Source organism: Fukomys damarensis, unplaced genomic scaffold (assembly GCF_012274545.1).
Source record: "Fukomys damarensis isolate Sample0158 unplaced genomic scaffold, DMR_v1.0_HiC HiC_scaffold_4, whole genome shotgun sequence".
Taxonomy (NCBI): Eukaryota; Metazoa; Chordata; class Mammalia; order Rodentia; family Bathyergidae; genus Fukomys; species Fukomys damarensis.
In genome coordinates, this window is record NW_022900916.1 from 37,939,857 (window position 1) to 37,966,912 (window position 27,056).

General features: G+C 46.2%; 1 protein-coding gene across 3 annotated transcripts; it reads right to left on the reverse strand.

The window, feature by feature from the left end:
* Nucleotides 1–3,266: 3,266 nt before the first annotated feature.
* Tspan33 (tetraspanin 33) lies at nt 3,267–27,050 on the reverse strand. Of its 3 annotated transcripts, XM_010633472.2 has the most exons (9): nt 26,925–27,050; nt 15,189–15,246; nt 14,429–14,556; nt 14,054–14,128; nt 11,936–12,031; nt 8,886–9,014; nt 8,287–8,448; nt 7,942–8,077; nt 3,267–6,043 (listed from the first exon to the last, which is right to left on the reverse strand). In XM_010633472.2, the coding sequence occupies exons 1-8, from the start codon at nt 27,024–27,026 to the stop codon at nt 7,976–7,978; spliced, it is 852 nt and encodes a 283-aa protein (XP_010631774.1). In that variant the 5' UTR covers nt 27,027–27,050; the 3' UTR covers nt 3,267–6,043; nt 7,942–7,975. The 3 variants fall into 3 exon arrangements, with proteins under 3 accessions (XP_010631774.1, XP_010631775.1, XP_010631773.1); XM_010633473.3 differs by lacking the exon at nt 3,267–6,043 and having other exon boundaries at nt 6,119–8,077; nt 14,429–14,553; XM_010633471.3 differs by lacking the exon at nt 3,267–6,043 and having other exon boundaries at nt 6,121–8,077.
* Between the last annotated feature and the right edge of the window lie 6 nt (nt 27,051–27,056).

Here is a 27,056-nt window from a genome sequence, read left to right on the forward strand (position 1 = left end):
TTTTTTTTTTTTTGGTACCAGGGATTGAACTCGGGTCCTTGGGCTTGCAAGGCAGGCCACCGAACCACTGAGCTTAATCCCCGGCCCCCCATATACTTCTTTGCAACCTCCTGTGAGCTTATAATTAGTTAAAAATAAAAAAGGGGCTGGGGAATATAGCTCAGTGGCACAGATCCTACCTGACAAGTACAAGGTCCTGAGTTCGATTCCTGATACTGGGAAAAAAAAAAGGAATTTCTTTTCTTAGAGAAAGCATTTTTTAAAATTCTTCATCTAAGGACCGGGATTTAGCTCAGTGGTTCTGCTGCCTGCCTCATTAGCACAAGGACCCGAGTTTGACCTCTGCCCCCCACAAAAAATAAAAAAATAAAATGCTTCATCTGGAACAGGACACCATCATTCTATTCTCTTAGCCTGCTTTCTTTTTGTTCATAGACCATATCTCTAGCAGGCTTTATATAATGTATAATACTATGGCTTATACCTGGATGTCTCCCCAAAGCCTCATGAGCTCACAGGTGGGGCATTTGGGAGGTGACTGGGTCATGGGGGCCGACACTGAGTCCACTGATGATGTGACACTGGGGGTGAAGCCTGCTCAGAGGAGGTTGGTCCCAGGTAGGTGGCCTGGAGGGTCTGTCGTTCTCCCTCTTCCCTTGATCTCCCTCTCTGCTTCCTACCGCTGTGCTGTGTGCTCTTTCTCCTCTGGGATGGCCCTCTGCCATGCTGCCCTGCCTTGAAGCTGAAACATCTACAACTGTGAGTCAGAATAAATCCCTCCTTCTTTAACTAGTGGGTATTCGGTATTCTGTCCCAGTAATGAGGAAAATAACCAGGGCAGTAAGATATAACATATGTTTGTATGCATCTGTCTCCACTAGTTGAGTGTAAACGCAGGAGGGCAGGAACTCAGGATATTCTTTCTCTTGTGAAAACAGCACCTGGTCCACTGTATTTGTTGAGCCAATGCATGGTTTACCTGGCTTCCTATAGGTGTCACTTTCACTTAGATCTTACAGCCGCTGCCAGAACCAAACCTTTATCAAGTTACCCACTCCAAAGCCGGGTACCAACCATAGTATATCTCAGCTATGGGAGGCAGAAGGATTCACAAGTTTGAGGCCAATCTGAGCAATTTAGCATATATAATAATAAAGGTCTGGGGATGTACTGCAGTAGTAGAATTCTCTTTCTTTTGTTTTAGTAGTATAGTTCTTGACTAGCATGTGTGAGGTCCTGAATTCAAGTCAGAGAGAGGAATGGGGGAGGGAGAGAGAGCACATGCAGGGCATAGTGGTGCATGCCTGTAATCCCAGCACATGGGAGGCTGAGGCAGGAGAATTGTCTCGAGTTTGAGTCCAGCCTGGACTACGAAGTGAGTTCAAGATCAGTCTGAACTACACAGTGAAATTCTCTCGAAAAACAAAAACATAACAGAACAAAAAAAGACATCTACCCAGACTCTCACTTCAAAAGAGGTATCAATTTCCTTTTAAATCGCCTTTTTAGCAATTACATTTTTAGTAAATGCAATCCTTTAGTGGGGACTACATTTCATCCCATTTTGTCTATTCCACTGGGGCTCTAATCAGACCGTTTGGGAATCTGTTCTCATTTAATGTCTTCCTGGGATAGTTCAAGCTTCAGCTATGAGAAGGCAGCTTGAATTGGACAGAGTTGCCCCTGTGTTCCTCAAAAAGAACTTGAGTAGGTCAAGGCTTCAGACTAAATTGTTCACATGAAGTGAAGGGATATTGGAAGGCAAATAAATGGTACAGAGAAAGACCATTAAACTTGGCCATCTATCTTACTACAAATAGGATGTATTTCCTTATGTACCTGTGGTTGACAAATTGTTTCTAAAATTTCCACATTCTAGTCACTAGAAACTGTGACTGTGTGGCAAAAAAGACAGATGACTTATCTGACTTCAAAGACAGATGTAATTAACTTTAAGAACCTTGAGATGGAGTAGTGGCCTGGATTATGCACATGGGCCCAATCTAATCATGTGAGTTCTTGAAAGCAGAAAACCTTTCCTGGCCGCAGAGAAGCAGAAAGATGGTACCATGAGAAGAATCTGACCTGCCGTTGCTGACATGGAGAGGGTGGAAGGGGCCACCAACCAAGGAATTCAAGACTGAAAAGGCAGCTAGGGGTGGTGGCACAAACATGTAATCCTAGCATTCAGGGGCTGATAAAGAAGGACTGCTGTGTGCTGGAGGCCAGTCTGAGCTACAAGGCTAGACCCTGCCTCAAAAGGAAAAACAAATCCAAAGAAAGAAAGAACTGAAAAGGCAAGGACTGTTGCCCTGCGACTCGTACCAGAGTTGTAACCTACAGAACTGTAAGGCAGTAAATTTGTTTTACATGATAGGTTGTCACAGCCGCAATAGAAAATGAACATAGTGTTTTACTCCGATTCTAGCTTTTCTATTATCTTTGCTTATAAGCAAGAGAAGCCAATTTGAGCTTCCTTAAGGAAACAAAATAGGCTTTTCAGGCTAGGGATGCAGCTCAAGCAGCACAGCAACTGCCTAACATACCAAGGCCCTGGGTTCAATCTTCAGCATCACAAAAACAGAACAAAACAAAACAAATTAAAACAAAAGAGACAAAGGCAGGCTTTATTGGGCATACAGTTCTCAGGGAACCCAATGCAGAAGGCAGAGGAGTTGCAGAAAGGATGCAGGACCACAGAGGAAAACTGCTTCCAGGACAGTGTCCTTCCTCCGCCCCCTTGCTCTCTACGCCCCACCCCATCTTCACTCTGTTTCCTTCTCTTTCTGTAAACAGAGTGTCATTGCTATTTCATCCGTGGAGTGTACAGGGGCTAAGCTTCAGCTTCCCTTTGCGATTAGAACTTCATTCTCAATTCTAAAGTCCTGGGAGGGGTCTGGCACAACCTGGGCTGTGTCTCTTAGGGGTTGAACGGTATCCTTGCAAAACAGGCCTGTGAAGTCCTAATACCCTACTTCCCCCAACTCGGAATGGGACCTTATTTGGAGTTAGTGTTCAGTTAAGATGAGGACCCTAGAGTGGGGTGGGCAAGAAGGCATATGAGGGTGGAGAATGTGCTGCCAGCAGCCAAAGAGTGCCTAGGGCCACCGGATGCTGGAAGAGGCACAGGCTGATTTTCCCCTCAAAGCTTCGAGGGAACATGGTTTTGCTAACACCTTGATTTCAGACTTCTGGCCTCCAAAGATGTGGGGTAATATGGTTTTGTCTCTCTCTCTCTCTCTCTTTTTTTTTTTTGGTACTGGGGATCAAACTCAGGACCTTGCACTTGCAAGACAGGCACAGTGCTGCTGAACTATATCCCCGGCCCCTGTTTCTGTCATTTTAAGCCACCTCGTTTGGGGCATTTTGTAATAGCAGTGCCCAAGCTTGACCCAGTCAGCTATGTCTAGGGCACCAGGTCTTACAGTACACATGTGGTTCTTGAACTTTTTTTTTTTGTACCAGGGATCAAACTTGAGTCCTTGGGCTTTCGAGGCAGGCAGCAACACCAGAGCTAAATCCCCGCATGTGGCTCTTCACAATTCACCACTGTGCTTAGGGGTGGAAGGGGCCTAGTTTCCAAAGGAAAAAGAATCATTGTGAGTTGCTGCACTACAGCCTCAACTATTTTTATTTTGAGATAAGATCTTGCTAAATTTCCCAGGCTCTAAGAGTGCTGAGATTTCAGGTATGTGCCTCCATGCCTGGTTTCTGATGTTGTTTTTTATGTTTGTTTTACTTTTCTGCAATGCACTGAAGTATATGATGTGAAATACAAATCTGTTACTTATTTTCATACTGTGAGTACTCCATTTATCTAACACCTTTTATTACTTTTACTAGTGATTACCCTCCCCTTTTATTACTGTTTTGTTTTTTGTTTATTAGAAAGTGAGCAGTGATGTTTGGAAATACTTCTGGAATCTGTGATCTTCTCTATTCAACTGGTTGACTCACCAGGTTTCTGGTATGGAGTGAGAAGATTCTAGAAGCATAATTTTCAACCTGAGTTTGATTGATTGATTGATTTTGGGACCGGGGATTGAACTCGGGCCCTTGTGCTTGCGAGGCAGGTAGCAGAATCATTCAGCCAAATCCCTGGCCCCAACCTTAGTTTTAGAATGTGGTTAACCCTTACTTTATTCCTCCTCTAAGTGCTTTATCAATGGCACTTTTTAATATCTAATCACCAAAGACTTTTTTTGGTGTGTACTGGGGCTTTCATTGTAACTCCAGTCCTCTTTAAAATTTTGAGATAGGGTTTTGCTAAGTAACAGGCTGGGCTCAAACTCCTGCCTCAGCCTCCTAAAGTGCTGGGTTATAGGCATGTTCCCTATGCCCAGTTTATCATAAACTTATTTTAGAGGGAATGGGTGTTCCTGATCTTTTGAGTATCAGGCCAGGAGAACTCTTTTGCTGGAAGAAGCTGTGCTGTTTCTCTTCATGAAACTGGTCCCTGGCCCCCCCTTTTTTTTTTTTTTGAAACACATCTGATCTTCAGGATGAAGATGAGTCAGAAAATAACAAAGCCTGCACAATAAACATGCGCTTGGCACACAGTAAGCAATCAGCCCATGTCAGGTAATGATTAGAGATGGCCAAGGAACACATAGCTCACTCACTTCCAAGGGCCCTCACCTGATTTCCAAGACCCCTCACCTCAAGTCAGGCAAGAGACTGGAAAGGGAGTTGTGATAAGCTAAATGATCAAACAAAAAATGCTCATGTCCTAATGTCCAGCACCTATGTATATCTTTTTTTTTTTGTACCAGGGATAGAACTCGGGACCTTGCTCTTGTGAGACAAGTGGCAGCACCACTAAGCTAAATCCCTGGCCTGACCTATGTATGTCTTACCTTACATGGTAAAAGGGATTGTGTAGATTTGGTTAAATTAAGGATCTTAAAACAGGTAAATTATGCTGAATAATCCTGGTGGACCCAACATAATCTGTAACTGCTATAAGTAGGTACTGGAAGTGGGAAGGTCAGAGGAAAAGGAAATGTGACCAGAAACTAGAGGCTGTGTTCTGAAGATGGAGAGCAGGTCCATGCCAAGGAATGCAAAGGGCTCTGGAAACTAGAAAAACAATTCTCCCCTGGAGCCCCAGACAGAACACTGTCCTACTTATACCTTTTTATTTCAGCTCAGTGAGACCTATTTTGGACTTCTGACTTCCAGATAAGGAAGATAAAATTTGTGTTTTAAGGCGTTAATTTGTGTTAGCAGCAATGGACAACCAATACAGACTGTAATCCTGCTTAGGAGGCCGAGGCTAGCATGGGCAACGTGGTGAGACCCTGTCTCAAACAAAACAAAACAGAGGGAATCAGAATTTCTGCAAAATTTGCTCTCTTGGACACAGAACCTGTTTCATTGTCAGGTCTGAGGCCCACTGGAATTAATAGTAGCTTTCTTACTGGCACCCTTTAGGGCTTCCACTGTCTTCAAGCTTTGCCTTCCACATCTGTCCCTTCCCTTCCTGTTCCCCTGATTGATTTCTGTTGTCCACTATTCACCCACTTCGGGGCCTAGATTAATCAGCTGTTCTAAGTACTGAAGTTAAGCTTGCCTATTTGAGACTGGGGTTACTATAAACACAAAAATTCAGGGAGCAACTTCATTTGAAACATCAAATAACGACGAGAAAGCTTTTAAAAATTGTTAATATTTTTTCCCCAAAGAGAAAAATGCTAGAGACTAGGAACCCAGTGGAACTGCAAACTGGAAAACAGGTAGAAATACTGAAGTGCAGTGTAAGGTCTGAGCATTTGCTCCATAAGTTTTAAAGCCTGGGGAATGTGCAGAAATTCCAAAGTCCGGGTCCAGAAAACATACAGACACCCCGATAAAAGTGTAATTTGGCACTTAGGAAATGCAGATGATTTGAGTCCTGGTTCCGGGGACCACTATTCCTGGTCTTCTTTTCCTCCATGACCTCCAAAGGGATTATCTTTCCAGATGAGCTCCTCAAAGCTGCTGGATCAGGAGGGCCTTTTACCCCAACCCCAAGCGGAGGGCACTCACTTCTGGGTCTGTGTCACTAAAAAAAAGGAAAAGTATAAACTGCAAGTCTCCGGCAGTACTTAAGAAAGGCAAGTTAACCAAGAAGGCGCGCTTTTTCACTCTTCTTTCCCAGAATAAAAGGCCCTTACTTTTAATATTATATTCGTGATGATTTTATTTTTTCTTTCCGTTCTGTTACCAGCTAGGAGCTAAACATTGGCCGGGGCCCCGGGCGGCTGCTGGAAAAGCGCCCTCCCAGGAGCAGAAGGCTCGCCTAGGAAACACTGGGGGCGGGAGCGACCTCGTGACTCTTTGTCTCCCAACACGGTAGGGACGCTCTCCAAGCCCCCCACCCTCCGCCGGAGCGAGGGCTTAGTGTGAACCGCCGGAATGCGAGAGGGGCAGCGAGGGGACTTCAGGGACCCTCTCCCGCTTCCACCTCCCCATCCCCTGCCGGAGGGGCGAGGACCACCCACGAAGCGGCGCGGCCCCACCCCCGACGCGCCGTCTCCCTGCCCTCGCACGCTGCCAGGGCGCGCCGAGAGTTTTTCGCGTCTTCCCTAAGGCAGGCTGTGCTGGAATGCTGACCCCCTTCAGATCCAGGATGGCGACCAGCGGGCCAGACTGCCGGGAACAGATAGCTTTCTCCCTCCTCGTGGAAGATGAGGGAGACCTTACCCCAGGCGGAGGTTGCTCCTATCCTGCCTTCCCTACCTCCATCCTAAATTTCTCCGTGGCAGATTAATTTTGATCCACCTTAATTCGGGAAGAAAAAAATTCCCCACGGGTTTTGGGACAAAATTGCACCGTTTATAGATCAGAACTGGACATCTTTCGTTCTAATTTAGGTCCAAAGGGTGATGGTGAGGTAAGATGGGGCGTGTGGGCCTACACAAGTCCTGTGGTTTTTAGAGCCTCCTGGAGGCAGGGCCCACCGTCTGGACCCTTCTGCTTCTCCCCTTCTAGTTGCCAGAATGGAAAATTCATGGAGGCCAGCTTAGCCCAGGTCAACAAGCTTTTTATTGCCACTCTGGCACCTCTAGCCCCAGCAAGAGTCCTGCTTCTTACACTGTAAAACACTTAAGTTTTCGTGCAGGGGAGTCGGGGTGGGGGTGTTTATCATTCTTCTGCTCACTGCCAAGTTAAAGAAGACCCCACTTGCTGATAGAGGAGTTCGAGGACATGTATGGCTCAGTCCCACTTCTGCTGGCCACAGAGTATGGGGATCATTGCTGTAAACTTTCTTCGGTGTGGGGTGGGGATGAATTTGGCTGCTGTTGTACCCCTTGCCCTTGTGCCACGTTACCATGGAAACGAGGGAGGTGCAGGATGTAGCTCAATCTGACTACCTGGGAGGACGGCGGGGCAGGCATTTGGTAAACATATCTCCTTCCACTCCCACCGACACACACAGCTGCCCCCGCCCGACCCCCACACTCCCTACTGCCTGGTCCCACTCCTCTTCTGGAGCTGGTATCCTGCCAAGTGTATATCCGCCCTCTGGGCGGGGCTGTGGTATCTAGTCTCCACAGCTAAGCCTTGCTGGCAGCAGAATCTAAGTATGTTCACCAAGCTCAGTGACAGCCCTAATAGAGCTGTTGGTTGTGTTGCCCTGGTGAAAAAGCAGCAGCTACTAGTACCCCCCTCCCCCAACTCTCGGCAACTGCCATTCCCCGAAAATCTCTGCCCAGACAAAATTTAAAAACGCAAAGCCAAACACTAAGGTTAGAAACAACATAAAATGACTGTAACAATGCTGAGGGCTAGGACGGGGGAGGGGAGGCACATCCTTCTGAGACTCGAGGCCCGGTGCACCCTGCCTTCTTTCTGCCCATTTGGTGGTTGCTTGTCCCAGTGGGCCCAGTGGGGAGCTGCAATCCAAATCTCTTTGGGTGCTGTTCTCAGCACCAGCTGTTGCTGGTCAGTGAGGCTTGCCTTTCGCCGTGGTGAGAAGATGCAGGACGGATTCTCAGTACCATGGGTCAGCCCGGTGTTGCTGGTTGTAGAACTGTAGCTTGATCTGATCTTTGATCTGATTCACGAGGATCTGGGATAGGAGGATTCCCACCAGCTGAGAAGGGCGAGAAGGAATTGGGGGCTCAGCAGTGAGTGATGCCCCTCCTTCCCCTGGCTCGGTCTTCCCAGTCAGGTAAGCACCATCCCTTCCTCTGCCCCTCAGCAATGTCAGTCTCTGAAATCACAGCTAGTCCCCAGGTGCCCTCCCCTAAATAAAGGAGTCTTTGAGAGTTTGGGACTTCCAAGTCACACAGGGTAAGTTACCTGGGGGATGGCCAGCCCCAGTGCCACACCACCAAGTAAGAATAGGTTGCTGTGTATCCAGTTGACCAACTTGTCAATACAGCCATTGGTATAGATGACGTCACTAGCTTCCGAGTATTTAAGAGCCTGCATACCTTGGCCACACATAGTGTTGATCACTGCCTGGGGAAAGATTGAAAAGCCAAATGGGTCTCCCATGCCAATAACAATTGTGAAGAGTATCTGTGAAAGGTGTTGGGCTGGAAATTGCTAAATGGATGCTTGCCTTCTCTTGGGAAGCCTAGATCTAGTTCTTGCTTTAGTTTGTTTCACCTTTTTTTTTTTGAACCAGGGATTGAACTCAGGCCCTTGTGCTTGTGAGGCAGGTGGTGGAACTACTGAGCTAAATCCTGGCCCATTAGTTCTTCTTGCTTTAGATCTGCCTTTCCTGAAACCTCATGCAGGCTGTAGAAGGGAAAGGTTAATGGAGCTATCAGATTGAGGTGAAAAATAACACCTGACACCTGTCCTACAGAACTGTCCCATTTTACACTATAAAATGGGCAAGAAAGTAACCTAGATCACTACCCAGAAAGAAATGAGGAAGGATGTTTGCTCACCTGGTTTGGGGTAGGCAAGCAACAGGAGTAAGGCACAGAGCATCGCTCACGGCTGGGGTTATCGTCTGAGCAGTTGAAGTACATATTCTGGGACCAGTCCTTGTAGGAAATCCCTCCACAGCAGCTGAACTGCAACAGAGCCCATGGCAAAAGGTAAGAATCACCCAACCCTTACCCTAACATAACCTCGAACCTTGAACTCAAGTCTCCCAGTTGCTTTCACCTGAAGAAATTTTTTCTTCTTAATTTCTACTACTTTATGTATCTTGTATAACTTGCCAAAATGTTGGATATTAATTTTGTGTATAAATATATTTTTTTACACATTCAACTGTGTTCCTTGAGAGAAGGGTAGAGAAGGTTCTGGCTTTGTAGTTCTGCACAGCAGAGTCTGATAAAAGGAGGTGTTCAAAAATACTGTCTAGAGCTCAGGGTACAACTCAGTGGGACAACATGAGTGTAGCATGCACAAGACCCCAGGCTCAAGTTCAGCAACACCAAAAAGTAACAACAGTTAATAATGCTGGCTGGAATAATTAAAAGATCAGTGCTTTAAAACCTTATCTCATAATAGAGAAAACACAAGAAGGGACTCTTTAATATTCTGAGTCCACAGTTCCTCCTTGAAAGCAAACAACATCCTAGTCCAGTGTCTGTTGTACCACAGGAAAGGGAACTCAGCATTGGCCTCAAAAGTACGTTTATTTAAAAATTAACTTTTGATTCATAGCGGCACTATTTACAATAGCCAAAAGGTGGAAGCAACCCAAGTGTCCATCAATGGGTGAATGGGAAACAAAATGTGAGACTTACATACCCTGGATTATTACTCAGTCTTTTATTCGCCATTATATACAATTTATCCCAGGAATGTGAGGTTAAATTAATATATGAAAATCAATCAGCTATATACTAAACTATAAGGCCAAAATTACATGATTATCTTAGTAGCCGCATAAAACAAACTGACAATATTCAAACCCTCTCGTGTATTTTCAGCTTGTTATACATTTATTTATAGTTATATTTTTCTGACCAGTTGATCCTCTTGTCATCGTTCAGCATCTATTTTTTAATCTTACTTTACTTTATTAGTACATATTTGCATTTGCAAGATGAAATTTACATTTCATCTTGGAGAGTAAGTGCATGTACATAACACAACTTGTTCGTTTTTCTTTTGTTTTTTGTTTTTGGTATCGGGGATTGAACACAGGTCCTTGTGCTTGCGAGGCAGGCGGCGGCACCACTGAGCTAAATCCCTGGCCCCTTTCCTTTTTTTAATGCTCTTCTCACCCACCCACCTCCCTCCCTTTGTCTTTAAATCCTCTTTCTCTATTTTCATTCTTGTTCTTATTGTTACTCTTAGCTCATATTTATGACGTAAAATGTTTACATTCATCGTGGGTATTTGGTAACTGTACATGATATATCATAAATCTTCTTACTTCCTCTGCCCTTCCCTCAGTCTCCTGGACCCCTTCCTATTGGCAAGAGATCTGTATCCTTGTCCCCTTCTAGCCATCCTTTATTTTGCTTTGTGCTTTGCCTTACGCATATGAGATACCATATGGTATTTAAGCTTGTGTGTCTGATTTATTTCACTCAACGCTATATTTTTCCAGGTGCATCTATTTTCCTACAGATGTCTCAAATTTATCCTTCTGTATAGCCATGCAGTGGTAGATACCGCATTTTCTTAAGTCCACTGCTGGACACACAGGCTGTTTCCAGAGTTTAGCTATTAGGAAGTGTGATGCAATAAACATGAGTACACACGTATCTCTGTAATATCAAGTCTTTAACTCCTTTGGGAAGATGCCTAGAGGGAGAATCGCTGGGTCAAATAGAATTTCTAATTTGAGTTCTTTGACAGATCTCCATACTGATTTCCATAATGGTTGCATTAGTTTACCAACAATGTAGGAGAGTTCCTTTATATACTCAGTCTTAAAAGGAAGGAAATTCTAACACATGCTACAACCTAGATGAAACTGGAAGACATGCCAAGGGAATAAACCAGTCACAGAAGGATGAATACTGTATGGTCCTATTAATTAATATGAGGTACCTAGAGAAGTCGAATTCACAGAAACAGAAAGGAGAGTGATGATTGCCAGGGCAAGAGGGAAATGGGGAGCAGATTTGAAAGAGTACAGAGTTTAACTTGGGGAAGATGAAAAGTTCTGGGGATGGGTTGTGGTGATGGTTGAGCACATGTTAATGTTTTTTTTTTTTTTGTACCGGAGATCAAACTTGGGACCTTGCACTTGCAAGGCAGGCAGTGGAACCACTGAGCTAAATCCCCAGCCCACATGTAAACATTCTTGATACCACAGATCTCTACACCGAGAAATGGTAAATTCTGGGCTGGGGGTGTAATTTTGTAGTACGCTGCTTGCCTGTGATGCCTGAGGCCCTGGGTTCGATCCTTAGCATTATGAAGCAAAACAGTAAATTTCATGTTATGCATATTTGAACACAATTTTTAAAATGTAACTTTTGACTAGATAGAGCCAGGCATGGTGGTGAATGCATGTAAATCCCAGCATTCTGGGAGGGTAAGGCAGGAGGGTCACAAGTCTAAGTCCAGCCTGGGCAACTTAATGAGACCCTGTCTCAAAAAGCGGGGAGGGGTTGGGGAGCTAGCTCAGTGGTAGAACGTCGGTCTACCATGTGTGAGGGCCTGGGTACAATCCTCAGAAACAAAAAAACCGAGAACTGGTTGGTTTCTCATTCTGCTATGGGCAATCACTTATAATGGTTTCTTACAGATCATTCCAGAATTCTTTTGCAAATACGAATGTATATTCTTCTCCCCCTTTTTTTTTTACATAAGTGGTAGATTCCTATATATACTGTTATGTATCCTTAAAGAACTGTTAAAGAACTCTGTGTTTTGCCAAACCTATTACCGGAGTGTACATATTACCTAGCAAGGAATGAAGAGGCCTGTGGGAGAGCCCTAGAGGGTGAGGCATCTCTCGGAAGGACTCTAACTTTTACCCACAGCCCCGGACCCTGCTGACTCCACCACACGTAGTCCTTACCTTCTTCTGGCCAAAATCAATGAGGTTCTGTAGATCCAGGTCATCTCGGTAATGCACAATGGCATTGTTGATGATCTCACTCACTTTCCCCCGAGCCTGCAGAGACACGGGAAGGGAATCAGGACACAGGACTAATTCCTAACTTATTCCTCCCTGCAGAAGTGACCGCAGACAGGATCACTTTTTTTTCTTTTTCTTGCTTGTTGCCACAGCAGAAGTGCGAGTCAGGAGGGGACCCTCCACAGATAGCATGGTGTGGTCGGAGCCCCAGGGTACCCCTTCTCACCTCTATGGCAAACCCCAAGCAGCCTGGCACAGGTTTGGCTTCCTCTGCCACCCCACTCTGGGTGCACACTGATAGCTGCCAACCTTAGAATTGCCAAATGGCTCCAGGCCCTTTCTGATTGCCCCAGTTTCAGTCCTTCCATCATACTCATTCACTGCCTACCTCCTCCCATTCCGACTTCTTTTTTACACACTGGATATTTCCTTAACATCCCGAGGACCTTCATCTACCCCAACACACATTCATTTAGGCCCATACCCTTGAGGGTCCTTCTCAGCTCAGGTAAATGGAGGCCCAGCCCCAAGTCCCCTGCCTTGTACACAAGAGATAAGTAGGAGGAATTGAGATCTGATGGTGCAGCATGACAACTACAACAGCCTTCTACCTCATCTACAGGCACTAGGTAAGAGAGAAAGGATACCCTCTATTCTTATCATCAAAATGGGACGGGGGGAGATTTACAAGTCTGGGACCCTAAGAGATATTAGGACATCTCCCCCAGTGTGTGTGTGTGTGTGTGTGTGTGTGTGTGTGTGTGTGCGTAAAGATCAAAGATGAAGGTTACCCCCCTTTTTTGGTGGTAGTGGAGATTGAACCTAGAGCCTTCACACTAAGCTATATCACAGCCCCATTTTGAGGTACAGTCTCACTAAATCCCTAAACTGTCCAAGCAGGGTTTGAATTTACAGTCTTCCTGCCTCAGCCTCCCGAGGCTGAGATTATAGATGGGCACCACCATGCCCAGTTCAGATCATCCTTCTTTATCTGAATCAGCCTTGAGAAATCAGAACCAAGTTCTAATGAAGATGGCCAGTTCCAAGCCCATCTGTCCTTGGCCCTAAGGTACCAGTGAGCAAGAGAAATGCTGGACCTGCTGTCACTGCTTCTCAGAGATATATTTAAAAATAATCCAGCTGGGGATTTAGCTCAGTGGTTCCGCCACCTGCCTTGCAAGCACAAGGACCAGCGTTTGATCCCCGGTACAAAAAAAAAAATCCAGTGTTTATCTACCTTTTTATACTATTACCACAAAATATTTGTTGACTGATGCAAAATGGAGAAACTAATTTGTTTTTGTTTTGTTTTGTTTTTTAACAGAAAGATAGGGAATTGTAGCACTGCCCTCTGGTGGACATAAGAAAACTGCATCTTTTTAGACATCTGTAACATTTTAGGATTTTAAACTGCATCTTTTTAGACATCTGTAACATTTTAGGATTTTAAACCAGAAGGACTAGAAAATTTTGAATCAATTCAACAGCTCTCAAGTTCATAATTTTCCACCATGTTCTCTTTCTGCTCCACTACTTTTCTCACAATTTCATTCCATAGTCTATTACCTTGTCCCTGGTAATCATTTGCCCTTCAGGACAAGGTGCTTCATTAAAATGACTGTTGCTACATGGCAGTCTACCTCCAGATAGAGTAAGTACTGTTTAAGTCATGTTTTCTTTCTCCCACTTTTCCTTGTTTATCTCAACAATTGCTCAGGAAATAAGAGGCCCTGTGTGTTGTCTGTGGTCCACCTGATCAATGAGTTTTATATAGTCATTTACCATTAAAGTTTGCAGGTTATTTTAACTCCATTTTTAAGAATTTTCTTCCCTGTTGGTCTCTCAGACTGTCAAGAGGAAACACTCTGCAAATGTGAAATTTTCTTTAAATATAGTGACTTTAAAGGCCATTCACTCATCCCGAAGGAGAACCTTCCAAAGGCCGCTATTTCTCAGGGGAAGGAGTGCTGCGGTTAATTAATCGGCTAAACGCCAGCAGGAGCTTTCCCTTCCTCCCTCTGGTTCACTGTGAACAGGTCCCTTGGCTCCCAACATTACCTTGTCTGAGAAGACGAAGCCCAGGACCCCAGCAGCCAGCTGTAGCAGGAACACGATGGTGAGGCAGAGGGAGAACTGTGGCAGCAGCCAGGAAAAGGAGACAGTCTGTTACCATTCTGGGTGACAGCCCCTCCCAGGGCACAGCAGTGCTGAGGAGCAAGCACTAGGCTCATTTACTAGATGCCCCCAACCAGGACACTTCCTGAGAATGGCCGCCATGTTACTGTACTCGGAGTCGGGGCACCTGGGGCTGAGCTCTTCAGTGAGGGGTGGACAGCACAGGCCTCTGGGGTTGGGTGGGACAGAAGAAATGGGAAACCTGGAGGAGTGGCATCAGGAGACCAGCTGGCACCCCAGGGAGGTCTTTGCACTCACAGTCTGTAGAAGGCAGATGTTCTCGCGCAGAGATCCTATGCAGCCGCAGAAGGTGAGCAGGAACATGAGGACGCCCACCACGATGAGCAGGATGGCAGGGTCCAGTGCCAGGCAAGCCAAGGCTGCTTCTGGGGGGAGGGCCCACTCTCGGTCTGTGCCCACTGAGGGGGCTCCCAGGGATGGGCAGGAGGGTGCCCTCAATCTGTGCTTCTCTTGGTGGGAAATCTCCAGTGTGAAAGTTGTGTGGAGGCAGCGCCACCCTCCCCCGGTGAGGACAAAAAGGGCCGGGGAGCAGTTGTGGCATTTCACTTGATGAATAATAAAGGAAGAGCTTTATTCCTGGGCTTATGAGAGGAGGGGCCACTTTGTCCCTGGAAAAGAATCAGGATGGCGTTGGGCTTACCAGCTTTGTGACACTGTTTCTGGGAGCCTTTGTGCAGACCAAGGGGAATGGGGTTGAGTCACTCCAGACAGAGCTAGGGAGGGGTCATTCCCTGAACCACTCTCTGCTCCCAGAGGACTAGCTCCTCTCTGACAGTTCCTAGGCTTCAAAAGCAGGAATATCTTGGGAGACTCATGGAAACTCTGGGAACCCAAGTGAAATGGCGCGAGCAGGCTGGCAAGATGGAGACCACTGAGATCAGGCTACACGGAGCTACTCCCCATAGCTCATGCAGGAAGAGACAGGGCCAGGGCTGGAAGAGACAAAGGGGAATGGCCCTGGCAGCATCTGGGGAGGTGGAAGGAGATGAGAGCTCACCTGCGTGCTTCATCAGCCTGGCATAGACACCTACAGCCACCATCACCATGGAAATCACCTGTGGAAACAGGGAATGAGCCAGACCCGACCTTGAGATTTTTGGAAATCAGAGAGCCCTAACACTGAAACCTTCCAGAAGAACAGGAGGGGCAATTATCCTAGGGCCCAGGGGTGACATCCCAATAGTACTGCTGATAACATCAATCAGGGATGTATCTCCATGAATACCTTTCCCAATACTGGTTCACAACATCCTTGCGATATAATTATCTTGTGAGGCAGATATCATCCCCATTTCACAGATGAGGAACTTAAGGCAATACAAGTTTAATACAGAATAGTGACTTAAAAGGTGGGCTTTCCGGGGGCTGGGCATCTAGCTCAGTGGTACAGTGCATGCACGAGGCCCTGGATTCAATCTTCAACACCAAAATATGCTCCAAAAACCAAAAACAAATGCAAACATGGGCTTCTGAGTGAGTCAGACTTGACTTTTGTGGGACAAATTTCTGAGCCTTTGTTTGTATATCTGGAAATGGGAATTAAGAACAAACAAACAGTTACATTTAATAAGAGTGCTGTGAGAATTAAAGAAAATGTGTGGAATACTTAACACAAGTCCTAACAATAAATATCTGCCATTACTAATAGTTTGTCTAGCATCACATAGGATCTGTGAAGTTGTTATTTTTCTGGTTCTGGGGACTGAACCCAGAACTTTCACTAAGCTACACCCCAACACTTTCTTATTTTTATTTTGAGACAGGGTTTATACTAAGTTGCCCAGGCTTCCCTTGAACTTCTGATCCTCCTGCCTCAGCCTCTGGAGTAGCTGTGATTACAGGCATGCACCATTGCATCCAGCCTGAAGTTTTGAATTCTAAGCCATCTACATGCAAAAGCAGGTCTCACAGCTACAGCAGGTAGATGTGCACTCCCAGCTCTCTAATCCTCTTGGAGGCCAATACAGTGTCGATAAGAAGAAAGTGCACACCAACGTAAGAGTGTGTGTATGAGTGTGTGTGGTTAAGTAGAGGAACTGTTGTGGTAAAGAAAACTCTATCTTTTAAATTCTGATCCCTGTGTGGAGGAATCTTTCAAATTTCAATCCTGCAAATTTCATGGCTCCTCCCTGAGAGAACAAATCTTGTCAAAGACTTCCAGGAGTCCCCAGAGGGGCCTTCTCTGCCCCTTAGGCCCCCAGGAGTGCTGGGCAGTCCCAGTGTGTACTGTAACCCTCTCAGCTACCCTTTCTTTGTGCCCCGTCTCCATGCTGGTGCTAAGCAGCAGCTGGCTGTCGCCATGGTAATAGATGAGGTCAAGCTTTGGCAGGAGAGGCCTCTCAGCACCAGAGACTTGACCATCTCAGCGGGGAAGGAGGTAGCTGGCTAGACCTCGCTGTCCTGCAAGACAGAAAGCAGCTGGAAAGAGCAATCACAGGGGCCTCCATGGGAGAAGGAAATTGGGCACCCTAGAACAGGTGACAGGGTCAGCTATGTTTCCTGTTGAGAGAAAGACATGCTTCCTGTAGGCCTTATTTAAGAGGGTCCTCTGCCACCTGGCTGAGGTTGGCAGGTGCATTCAGTACTAAAGGGCAAATTTCCTTCTTAAAATGACGTCTTCAGCACCCTTCTCTGCGGCATAGCCCTCTCTCCTTGCCATCATCTGGCCCTGCCTCTGGGCACCTGTGTTAGCAGCCAGCTCTCACACTTTCCATCCAGGAGACAGGAAGGAGCACATGGGTGTGGAGGTGCCAGCTGGATTTTTGTCCCATCGCACAACCAGGCTTGGGGACTGTGGGGGAGACAGGGAAATCCCAGAGCAGAGATACCTGTCACACAAGCCTGGAGGCTGCCCTCTGCCACAGCGAATGAACATCTCCATGTACCCATTAAAACTCGCCATACCCAACTGCAGTTCTGCATATCATTTTACTGACTCATTTAAAAATAAAGTATCTCTCTGTGCTTTATTTCTGTGGCTCCAAGGCTCCACACTGTTTGTTCATATTTTAATTTTCACTAGGGTGGATAACTTTATACAGAGATGGTCTCTGATTAAATCCTAGCATGGCTAAAAGAAAAAGGGCACAGTAAAGAGCTGCCACATATCACAGAGCACCTTAATCCTATTTATGGGCCCATAATTATGGCAGTTGCATTGTCTCTATTGGTGGTAGGTAAAATAATGCCTCCCCAAAGACGTCTGTGTCCCAATTCCTAGAACCTGTGACTATATTACCTTACTTGGCCAAAGGGACTTCATAAATGTGATTAAGGATTTAGAGGTGGGGAGATTATCCCTGAAGGTCCAATATAGTTACAAGCAAACATAAGAGAGAGACAAGGGTGTCAGAGGTAGACACGTGATAACAGACACAAGACTGGGGAGATGTGGTGCCATGAATCAAGGAATGTGGGCAGCCCCAAAAGCTGCAGCAAGGACATGATTCTCCCCTAGAGAAAGGCAGAATGAATGAAGCACTGTGGACCCCTTGAATTTAGCCTATCTTGCCCTGTTTTAGACTTTTGACCTCCAGAAATGGAAAAGGTTAAATTTGTGTTGTATTAAGCCATTAAGGTTGGGTAATTTGTTACAGTAGCAATAGCAAATTAATACACTATCCACATCCAATTCATCAACTGCTATGCACAAAGTACTCTGAGGACTTAGAATTTATGTGTTATATGGTGGGGGGGTCACCAAGAGCCTTCACCGCCTACACAGTGGTTCTCAACTTTGGCTGCTGTTAGTCATCTGGGGACTTGGGAGTGCAGGAGAGACTTAAGAAACTCTCACTGTGCAGGTTGTGCTACAAAGCAAGTAAATCAGAACCGCTGGCCTCAGGGCCCAGGCCGCAGTAGTTCTAGATGTGTTCTGTATGATTCCAGGGTGCAGCCACACCTGAAAACCTGTGAGCCTAAGGCACAATCAGCCACGGATTTCAAACAGTTGACAGAGGCTCTATTAAGATCAAGATTAAGACCTTCTATTATTATTAATATTTCATATGATTATTAATGATGCCTCTCCAGAGTGCTCAAAGTCTGCATTTCACTGACGCACCTTGCACACGTCCATTCCCACCCTGCATTCCTCAGACCTACTGCCATCCCACAGTCAGTGCCGCTGCTGCTGCAAAAGCACGGGATTTTAGAGCTGCTTGCAACTTTAGCAATTGGCTCAGACACTCACCTCCTTTTTTGGTACTGAGGGTTGAATCTAGGGGATTCAGCCTAGCCACTGAGCTAAATCCCTGGCCCAGTCCTTTTATGAGAAGGCTGGAGATAAAGACACTTTTCACATGCTGCCAGAATGAAGCCTGACTAGAAACTTTCAAAAGTTAGGTACACTTTTCAAAAGAGCTGCACCTAGTTTTTAGCAAAGTGTATGGTCCTGGAAAACTGTCAGTTAAATAATGCGATTTGGACGCACCAGGGCCTTTATCCTGATGTAATTGAGTTAATCACCTTGTAGTGCAAGTTCCCACCCCTTGGCTCCTTGGAAAAATGGCTGATTCTAGGATTGGGGCAGGAAATATTTAGGAACATCCACGTTATAGTACGTGTCCCTACTTCATTTCTTCTACGGCTGAATAATGTCCCCTGTGTGGATGTGACAGGGAAATCCCAGAGCAGAGTGTATGTATTCCTGCGCTGGTGGTTATTTGGGTTGTCCCTCCCCTTTGGCTACTGACTAGTAGTGCTGCTATGAACACCCCATGCACATGACTTGGTTTGGGTACCTGTTTTGAATTCTATACCTAACAATGGAATTGCTGGGTCATGTAAAAAGTCTATGTTTAATTTTTGGAGGGGCTGCCAAGCTGCCCTCCACAGGGGCTGGATCACTTCACCTTCCCACTAGCAAAGTACCAGACTTCCCGTTTCTTCATATTCACGCTGGCACTTGTGATAACATTTTCCTGACACTGACATTTTTGGTAAGTCTAGATCAGTTGTTTTGCAGAATGCCCCTCAGTTCGGATTCATCTGTTTCCACACCAATGGATTCAGATTATACATCTTTGACAAGAATATTACACAGATACTGTCATGTTCTCAGTGTATCATGTGATGGAGCATAAGATGTTAATTTCTATCATAGAGATAAGGAGCAATTTTACTAACAGATGATGTGGCTTCTAGACGTTATGTCTCCGAACTTCATAAACAATACAGGCTAAAAAATTGTTTTGGAAAATACATTTTCTAAATAAACTGTTTCCTAGTTTTGGACAGTAGTTACTGGTCTTCTCCCTTTGCTAGTACTTGCTGGTAGGTAAGCAGCTGCAGGTAGGTAAGCTTAAGCTCCTGTTTAAGGCAAAAAACAAAAAATAGAGAAAATTCTCTCCATTATCTCAACTTTTTTTCCTTGCAATTGAGAAAAGAGAGTCATGACTTGATGTCTGTGAGGAAAAACACGTATTTTAGTCCCTAGGACACCACTTCAGGGTGCTCAGGCCTGATGCCACAGAAGATAGGCTCCTGAGTCCATTTGCGGAGAGGACCTGGGGAAGGCCAGGACACCCAAGGGGGACTCTGTTCTTAGCATACAAAGGAAACTTCTGTATAAGCCAGAAAATGAAATCTGGGCTTGGTGGTGCACACCTGTAATCCCAGCACTGCAGAGGCAAAGGCAAAAGGATGGGGTGAATTCAAGGCCAGACAACTACACAGCAAGACTCTATCTCAAAAACTAAAACAAAACAGACAGGCGTGGTGGCACACACCTGTAATCTCAGCACTTGGGACGCTGAGGCAGGATGATCTCATGAATTTAAAACCAGCCTGAACTACATCTCCAGACCCTGTCTTAAAAAAGCCAACAAATGATAACAACAAAATACCCTAGGAAACGAGAAGCATCGTTAATTGTCATTTCCCTCTGGGTAATGGTGGGACAATAAACAAAGAAGGTTCAGGTTCAAAGCTGCTCCTTACCTAAACTCAGTCTCTACTTATCACCACTCTTTCCTCCTGTTGGGAGTAGCCCTCATTCTAGTTCTCCAGGTCCTCTCCCGCAGCATGGGGTTTCTAGGTGCTATTTCCAAGGAGCTCCTACCTTGGAAAGTAGTAGCAGCTGTCTGCTGTTGAGGGCTAAGAACCAGACACGGTGTTCCACCCCCCCACCCCCCTACCCCGATTCTGGAGATTGAACACAGGGCCTTTACACTAAGTTCATTATTTTTTTTTTTTTTTTTTTTTTTTTTTTTTTTTTTTTTTTTTTTGAGACAGGGTCTCACTGTGTAGTTGAGACTAACCTGGAACTCACTATGTAGCCCAGGCTGGTCTCGAACTCAAAGCAATCCTGCCTCAGCCTCCCGAGTGCTGGGATTACAGGCGTGCGCCCCCACGCCTGGCTCTTAGTCCTTTTATTTTGAGACAGGGTCTTGCTAAATCACCCGGGCTGGGGTCAAACTTGGAATACTCCTGCCTCAGCCTCACTTAGTGCTGGGGATATAGGTGTGTGCTGCCACCCTCAAGTATAGATGCTACCTCATTCCATTCCAACCACAACCCCAAGAGGGCGCTAGGAGTTCCATTCTGGAGAACAGAGATTCACGGAATTTTTTCTTTTCTTTTTTTTCCTTCCATAAATTTTTTGGTACATTTAAGGCATACATTATGATCATGCTCATCATTGGGAATTTGTACCTGTACATGATATGGCTTGGTTCTTATTTTTTCCCCATTCCCCTTTCCTCCCAACTTTCCTTTCCCTCAACCTCCCTGCTTTTCCTTCCATGTTAGACCTTTTCTTTCTTTTTTTACATTATTGAGTTTATTGGTACTTTTTAGACCTTTTCTTTCTGTTTCACATTATCTGTTGTACATTTTGGTCCTCATTTACACTTTCAGTTTCTCACACCAGAGAGACAATTCGGTATTTACATGTGTGTGTCCTATTTATTTCACTGAAGAGTACGACCTCAATGTGCATCCATTTAGCTATAAATGTCTCTAGTTTATCTTTATTTATGGCTGAATAGTACTCCTTTTTGTTTTGTTTTGTTTTTTTGAGACAGGGTCTTAGTATGTAGTTGAAACTGACTATGTAGCCCAGGCTGGTCTTGAATTCACAGCGATCCACCTGCCTCATCCTCCCAAGTGCTGGGGCGTCACCACACCTGACCAAAAGTAATTTTTTTTTTTTTTTTTTTTTTTGGTACTGGGTATCAAACTCGGGTCCTTGTGCTTGCAAGGCAGGCAGTGGAACCACTGAGCTAAATCCCCGGCCCTAATACTCCATTTTTTTACAAATCACACATCTTCTTTATTCAGTCACCAGTTGATAGACATTTGGGCTATTTCCAAGTTTTAGCTATTACAAATTGTGCTGCTATAATCATGGGTGTGCATATATTTGTGTGGTATGATACTTTTATTTATTTATTTATTTTTGTGTGGTATGATACTTTTAATTCTTTTGGGAAGATACTCATCAGGGAAATAATTGAGTCCAATGGGACTTCTAATCCAAATTTTGCTTTTTTTCAATTAAACTATTTTCAAGAACAGTAACTGCCCAGTTCACGCAGTTGGTAAGTGATTGAAGGGGCACTGGAACCTCGATCTGGATGTCCCCAAAGCCTTATGACTTCAGCCACACCAATGCCTTCCTATCTTTGCCACACAGCACCCCTAGAATGCCTGTGTAACCTGGCTCAGCTTGCCACGGTTCTCTTGGGGAGCAGCTGGCAATCTCCAAAGTAGGTGAGGTGGAGGTAGGGGAAGGGAGATAGTGTGGGGAGGTGACAGAGTAGCGGCAGAGCTGGCTCCGAGGGAGGTCCCTGGAATGGCACCTTGAGCGGGGAGATACAGAATGGCTAAACAGGGCCTGTTAGCCCGAACAGTCTCCAAGAGAAAGCACTGGCCTTGTCGGTCCCCATGTTCCAAAGCCAAGTCTGCAGAAAGCAGGTGGAATGTCTCAGTCCACCTTTCCTTAGTTTTTTTCCTTCTTCTGAAGGCAATGAGGACAGCTGAGGGGACAGTAATTCCCAAGGGCTGGGTATGTAGCTCAGCCGAAGAGCATGTACCTAGCTAGCATCCCTGAGGCCCTGAGTTCTGTCCCTAGCACCACAAACAAAATCCCCAAACAACAACTATCCCACTCAGAGGGAAGTGGGAAAGTGGTAGAACTTTCTGCCCTTAATGTGGGGGTGTCAAAGAAATCACAGCCTGCTAGACTGATAGTAGGGCCCTCCCTCTCACTGCCCAGGACCTATACGCGCTGGTACCCTGTGTCCCCACCCCAGTGCTCGGTTTCTGTGGCGACAACTGTCCACATGACACTGGCTCTTAGCTTTCTTCCTCCTTGCCAGTGTCTGGAGCTGATCCTTCAGCATCTTCCTTGGGCTAGGGCTGGTTTTGTTTTTTTCCAAGGTTGTGAATAAGGCAGGAAAGTCAAAGGTTCAAGTAATATAGACATTCAGACTCATGGTCCTACAATGACTGGCCAAACAACAGCCTGCTACCGAGACTTGGAGAGGTGCCCTGTGATTTCTTTTATTTATTTTTTAAATGGTGCTTGAATGCTGCATTTATCTACTTGGTACAAGGCTCCTGCTGGGGTCGCTGCTAGGGGGGTTGAGAGACACGCCTATGACCTGCACAGCAAAGGGTGTGGCTCTTGTCTTTATTTTCAGTTTTTTAGATTTTTCTTCTTGTTTTTAATAAAAGAATACTTCACTTATTGAAGTCTGCGTAACCTATGGGGAAAGTAATGAAAAAGAGGGAGGTGAGCTCCTAAGGTTTTGGGAAATGGGAGGGGAGTTGGATGGCAGAAAACTGCTACTTGAGGATTTTTGCTAGGTTTGATGCCTGGTCACTTTCTCATGATTTCTGAGCCAGGAGAGATGGTGCTGCAGGTGGTCTGGGGAAGACTCTGAGTTCCCTTGGGCTCCCATATACAATGGTTCTGACAGAAGAGCAGACTGGCCTAGAAGGACCTGGATGGGGGTCCATATGTAGCTGGGGAAGTAAAAACAAAAACAAAAAACCCAAATGCTGCAGACAGTAATCACACCCTAAGGGAGACAAGAGAGGGGAGGGCTGGCATTTTTCTGATCTGGTTTGAGGGAGGGTGCCAGGCCACAGGACTCATGGCAGAGGATAACACAGTAGGTGCCTCACTGCCAAGAATGCTCCAGCACCTAAGGCTGGGCTGCATCCTGACGGACTAGTGTCCACGATGGAAAGAGGAGAGAAGAAATATTATGCCCCTGCCCAGTAAGTTTTGCTTTCTCACTCGCCATTCAATAAATGTTCAGGAAACACCCACTTTCTCCCAAACACAAGTGGGCTGTGGGAGAACAGAAGTGAATAAGGCAGTGCCTACCCTCAGGAGCCTGAAGTCTAGAAGGAAAAACAGATATAGAAATACATAAGTGCAGTGCAGGTAAGAGGTGTGATAATTGGAGTACACAGAAGGTGCCACGGGAACCCAGAGGCATGGCCACCAAAGATGACTGGGCTGAGGAGACACAGGAGCTGAAAGTCAGAGCTTTTGGCCTCTGCTTGACTCAAAAGCCCCTCCAACTGCTGTCCCAAGTAGGAAAAGGACCAGTAAGGGAGAAGCTGGGCAGCACTGATAATATTCCTGACAACATATACTCAAGGGTAATAAAGAACACACCATCCCAGTGTCTTAACTCTGCAAGGGAGACGTCCAACACAGGGAAGTGAGGAAAGACAGTTACCTCTCAAAGGCTCAAATACAACTTCTAGGATCTTGGAGCAACTATTCTAGGCCACAGAAACCTAACAATTAGTTACGCATCGACATGATTCTGGAGAAAAAAATCCGAACTCCCAGGCCAAAAGGGAAGTGAGATTTGAAACACAAATGAGAGGAATTGGTCCTGGCTTGAAAGGAGACAGCAGCTTTCTGAGTCAGCCTCTAAATGCCTTAAGAGTCAGGGCTCTTAGAGCAGCAGTGGAGGCAGCCACTGTCACCACTGAGTGTGAACCCAGACAATTCTGGCCACCTTCTTAATGTGTCCCAGGCATAAACACAAACACCACCCCCACACAACACCCTGGCAGCTGGCAGACATGTGCTCTGCCTGCAAAGGTGAGGGCTGGCAGTCCCAGACAAGGGTGGGATTTGATTAGGATGGCGGAAGCTTGCAAAGAGGAAAGCATATAACCAGTCCCTGAGGTGGGATGGAAAGAATGATGCCCCCAATCCCAGGAAGCAGTCCTTCCTCTCCTGCATGGCTGTGCAATGTCACTCTGTGGCTCTGTGCCCAGGGAAGAGGTGACACTGAGGAACCCCTGCACTTTACTGTCTCCTAGGCAGGGCAATGTCCCAGGGATACCAGGACACGGAGAGATTGATTCTTAGATCCAGCCCCAGATCTTAATGGAAAAAAAAAGTCCCCAAAGTGATTCATTCATCTTTATATAGTTCACAGAGGCAGATAAATTTTCTCCTTTAGAGGAGAAAGACAGAGAGACAGATACATTGGCTTAGGGTCACACAGTAAACTGGTGCCAGAAAGAAGCTGGGCCTCTTGTCCTTTAATGTGCTATTTCTAGAGTCTCTGACTTTTTGAGTCTATACTGAGGCCAAGAAGGGGCTTTACTCTAATTTGGGCTGGTGACAGTCCTCTCTGACTTTGAATGAAGCACTTTTACCAAGGGTCTATGTGTCTTTGGAGCCAAACTCTCCCTGTGACATCCCAGTCACTTGTCTGATAAAAGGGGTGTGGGACAGGGCAGGGAAGTCTGGTAATAGAAGTACGAACACAGGGTAACAGACAACCAGGTGCTGTTGCTGAGGAGCACAGATAAGAGTGAAGTGTCAAGCCAGGCATGGTGGTACACACTTGTAATCCCAGAACTTGGGAGGCTGAGGCAGGAGGATCGCCATGAGTTTGAGGCCAGCCTGGGCTACATGTGAGTTCAAGACCAGCTGGAACTACACAGGGAGATCATCTCTCAAAAAAACAAAAACACCACCAACAAAAAGAAGGCACTAAATGCTCCAAAAGAAGTAGAACCTGTGCTGAGAGAAGCTGGAATGACAACCTGAGGTCCTTGGGATGATAATTCATACTGGTACCAGCATATTCTGGCCGGACACATTCAATGAGCTTGAAGGAGCCTCCACTGGCATTTGCCCCTAGGTGTGGAGTTCCCCTAAGCACATTCCCCATCCCTGGCAATGGGGCGGTAAGGGGTTTTCTTCTGTTTTTCCCTAACCTCCAACGGAAGTAGAACCTAGACCATGGGAACTGGGGTTGACTGTTTAACCATTAATAGCAACACTACCCCATGTATAGAAGCAGCCATCTGGGTCAAGGACTTCCCCTAGAGGCACCGTGGCTCAGTAGAAAAATCACCAGAACAAGCCTACTAACCAGCTGGTGGACCTTGGACAAAACATTTTAACATCACTGTGATTCAGCTTCCTCATATACAAGATGTGGATGCTGAACAAGAGGCCTACTATATTTTTTTTCCAGTTCTAAAACTGAGAATTTGATAGAAGCCCAAACTTTAATTTTCCCAAGAGTACAATGGCTGGGAGTGAGCTGTCATCACCACCCTCTGGGATCTCTCTCATTTGTCCCAACAGGCTATCACTTATGTGCTTTGTGCACTTCACACCACGGTCCCTGTGAAACCTTTCCAGCAGCTGCTTTAGATGTCTGATCTGCTCCTTCTCCTAAGAAAGATATTTTGGACTCACAATTCCACTCTCTTGCAAATCTGAACTTGTAGATCTAAAGCTGAGGTGGGCAAGGACGATGGGCTCCCAGAATGGTAGCTCTGGTACGGTAGGAGCTGGCAGAGAAGTGGGACTACAGGGAAGGATTTCCCTGTTCTCAAATTCAGAGGGGCCCACAGACTCTTGCTATGAAATAGGATCAAGCTAGCGTTTTATGATGTGGTCCAGCTAAATTCTGGGCCCTGGCAGAGAGTATTTCTGCCTTTGCTGATCATACCAGGTTGCTTTTAGGGAGGGAATGAAGGCCTGCAGCCTTAAACATATCTACCTAAGATCAGCCAAGCCAACAGTGATGTTAGACTAGGGGTGGAAATTCAAGTGTCAGGAGCCCCAGGCCAGTATTTTTTTCCCACTTTTTCCAGTTCCAAGCAGGAGATTTTTGAAAGAACCTCTGGCCTTCCAGCCAACACTGGGTCCTATTTAAAAACACCGAGGACTGTCAGGCTCCAGGGGAGGAGTCTGGTCCTGAGGGAGGTAGTGCAAAGTTTGGGGCAGCAATGAGGTGGGAAGGACGGGAGACCTGGAGGCCATCGCAGCTCCACCTCAGCCTTTGCAAGAGGAGGGCAACAGAGGCCTGCAGAGTGGGCAGCGATGAAGTCCCTTAATTCTCCCTCCTCAAGGTAAGCGGTAGAAGAGATTTGGGTTTTTCCTCCCTTCCTCTCCTTTCCAGTGGGGCCTCCCGGGTCCCCAGGGCTGAAAGTCCCCAATCCTGAACACGCTAGCACCATAGGGCTGCTCTGCCCCAAGGAAAATCAGCCCCTCCCCCAACACACTTACTTGGCCTGCCGCAGCCCCCTCACCCTTACTGAGTCGCTTGCACACCCCACTCGGGTGGCCCCTCCTGCCCGGGGCCACTGCGGGTCCCTCCCCAGGAGGAATTCCTGCAAAGTGTCGCTAGCCCATAAAACTCGCCTGGCACCGGGGCATCCCGGATTGCCCCTCCTCAACCTTCCAAAGGTGCCCTGCAGCTCAGGTGCCCTCGCGACCCCCGCGACTCACCCAGAAGAGCATGTTGAAGAAGAACAGCAGGTATTTCACCAGCGGGCTGACGAAGGAGAACTCCTCCCCGTAGGCGGCGGGCGCCCCAGGTCTCCGCGCCATGGTCCGCGCCGCCCCCGGGGGCCTATCTCC

Excerpts from the sequence above, each read along its gene's own strand:
- Tspan33 (XM_010633472.2), bottom strand. The coding sequence starts at position 27,026 with ATGGCGCGGAGACCTGGGGCGCCCGCCGCCTACGGGGAGGAGTTCTCC. Across the intron at positions 15,247-26,924 it reads TCTTCAACATGCTCTTCTGG|GTGATTTCCATGGTGATGGT; the intron begins GTGAGTCGCGGG and ends CTGTTTCCACAG. Across the intron at positions 8,449-8,885 it reads GCTTGCCTACCCCAAACCAG|GCAGTGATCAACACTATGTG; the intron begins GTGAGCAAACAT and ends ATCTTTCCCCAG.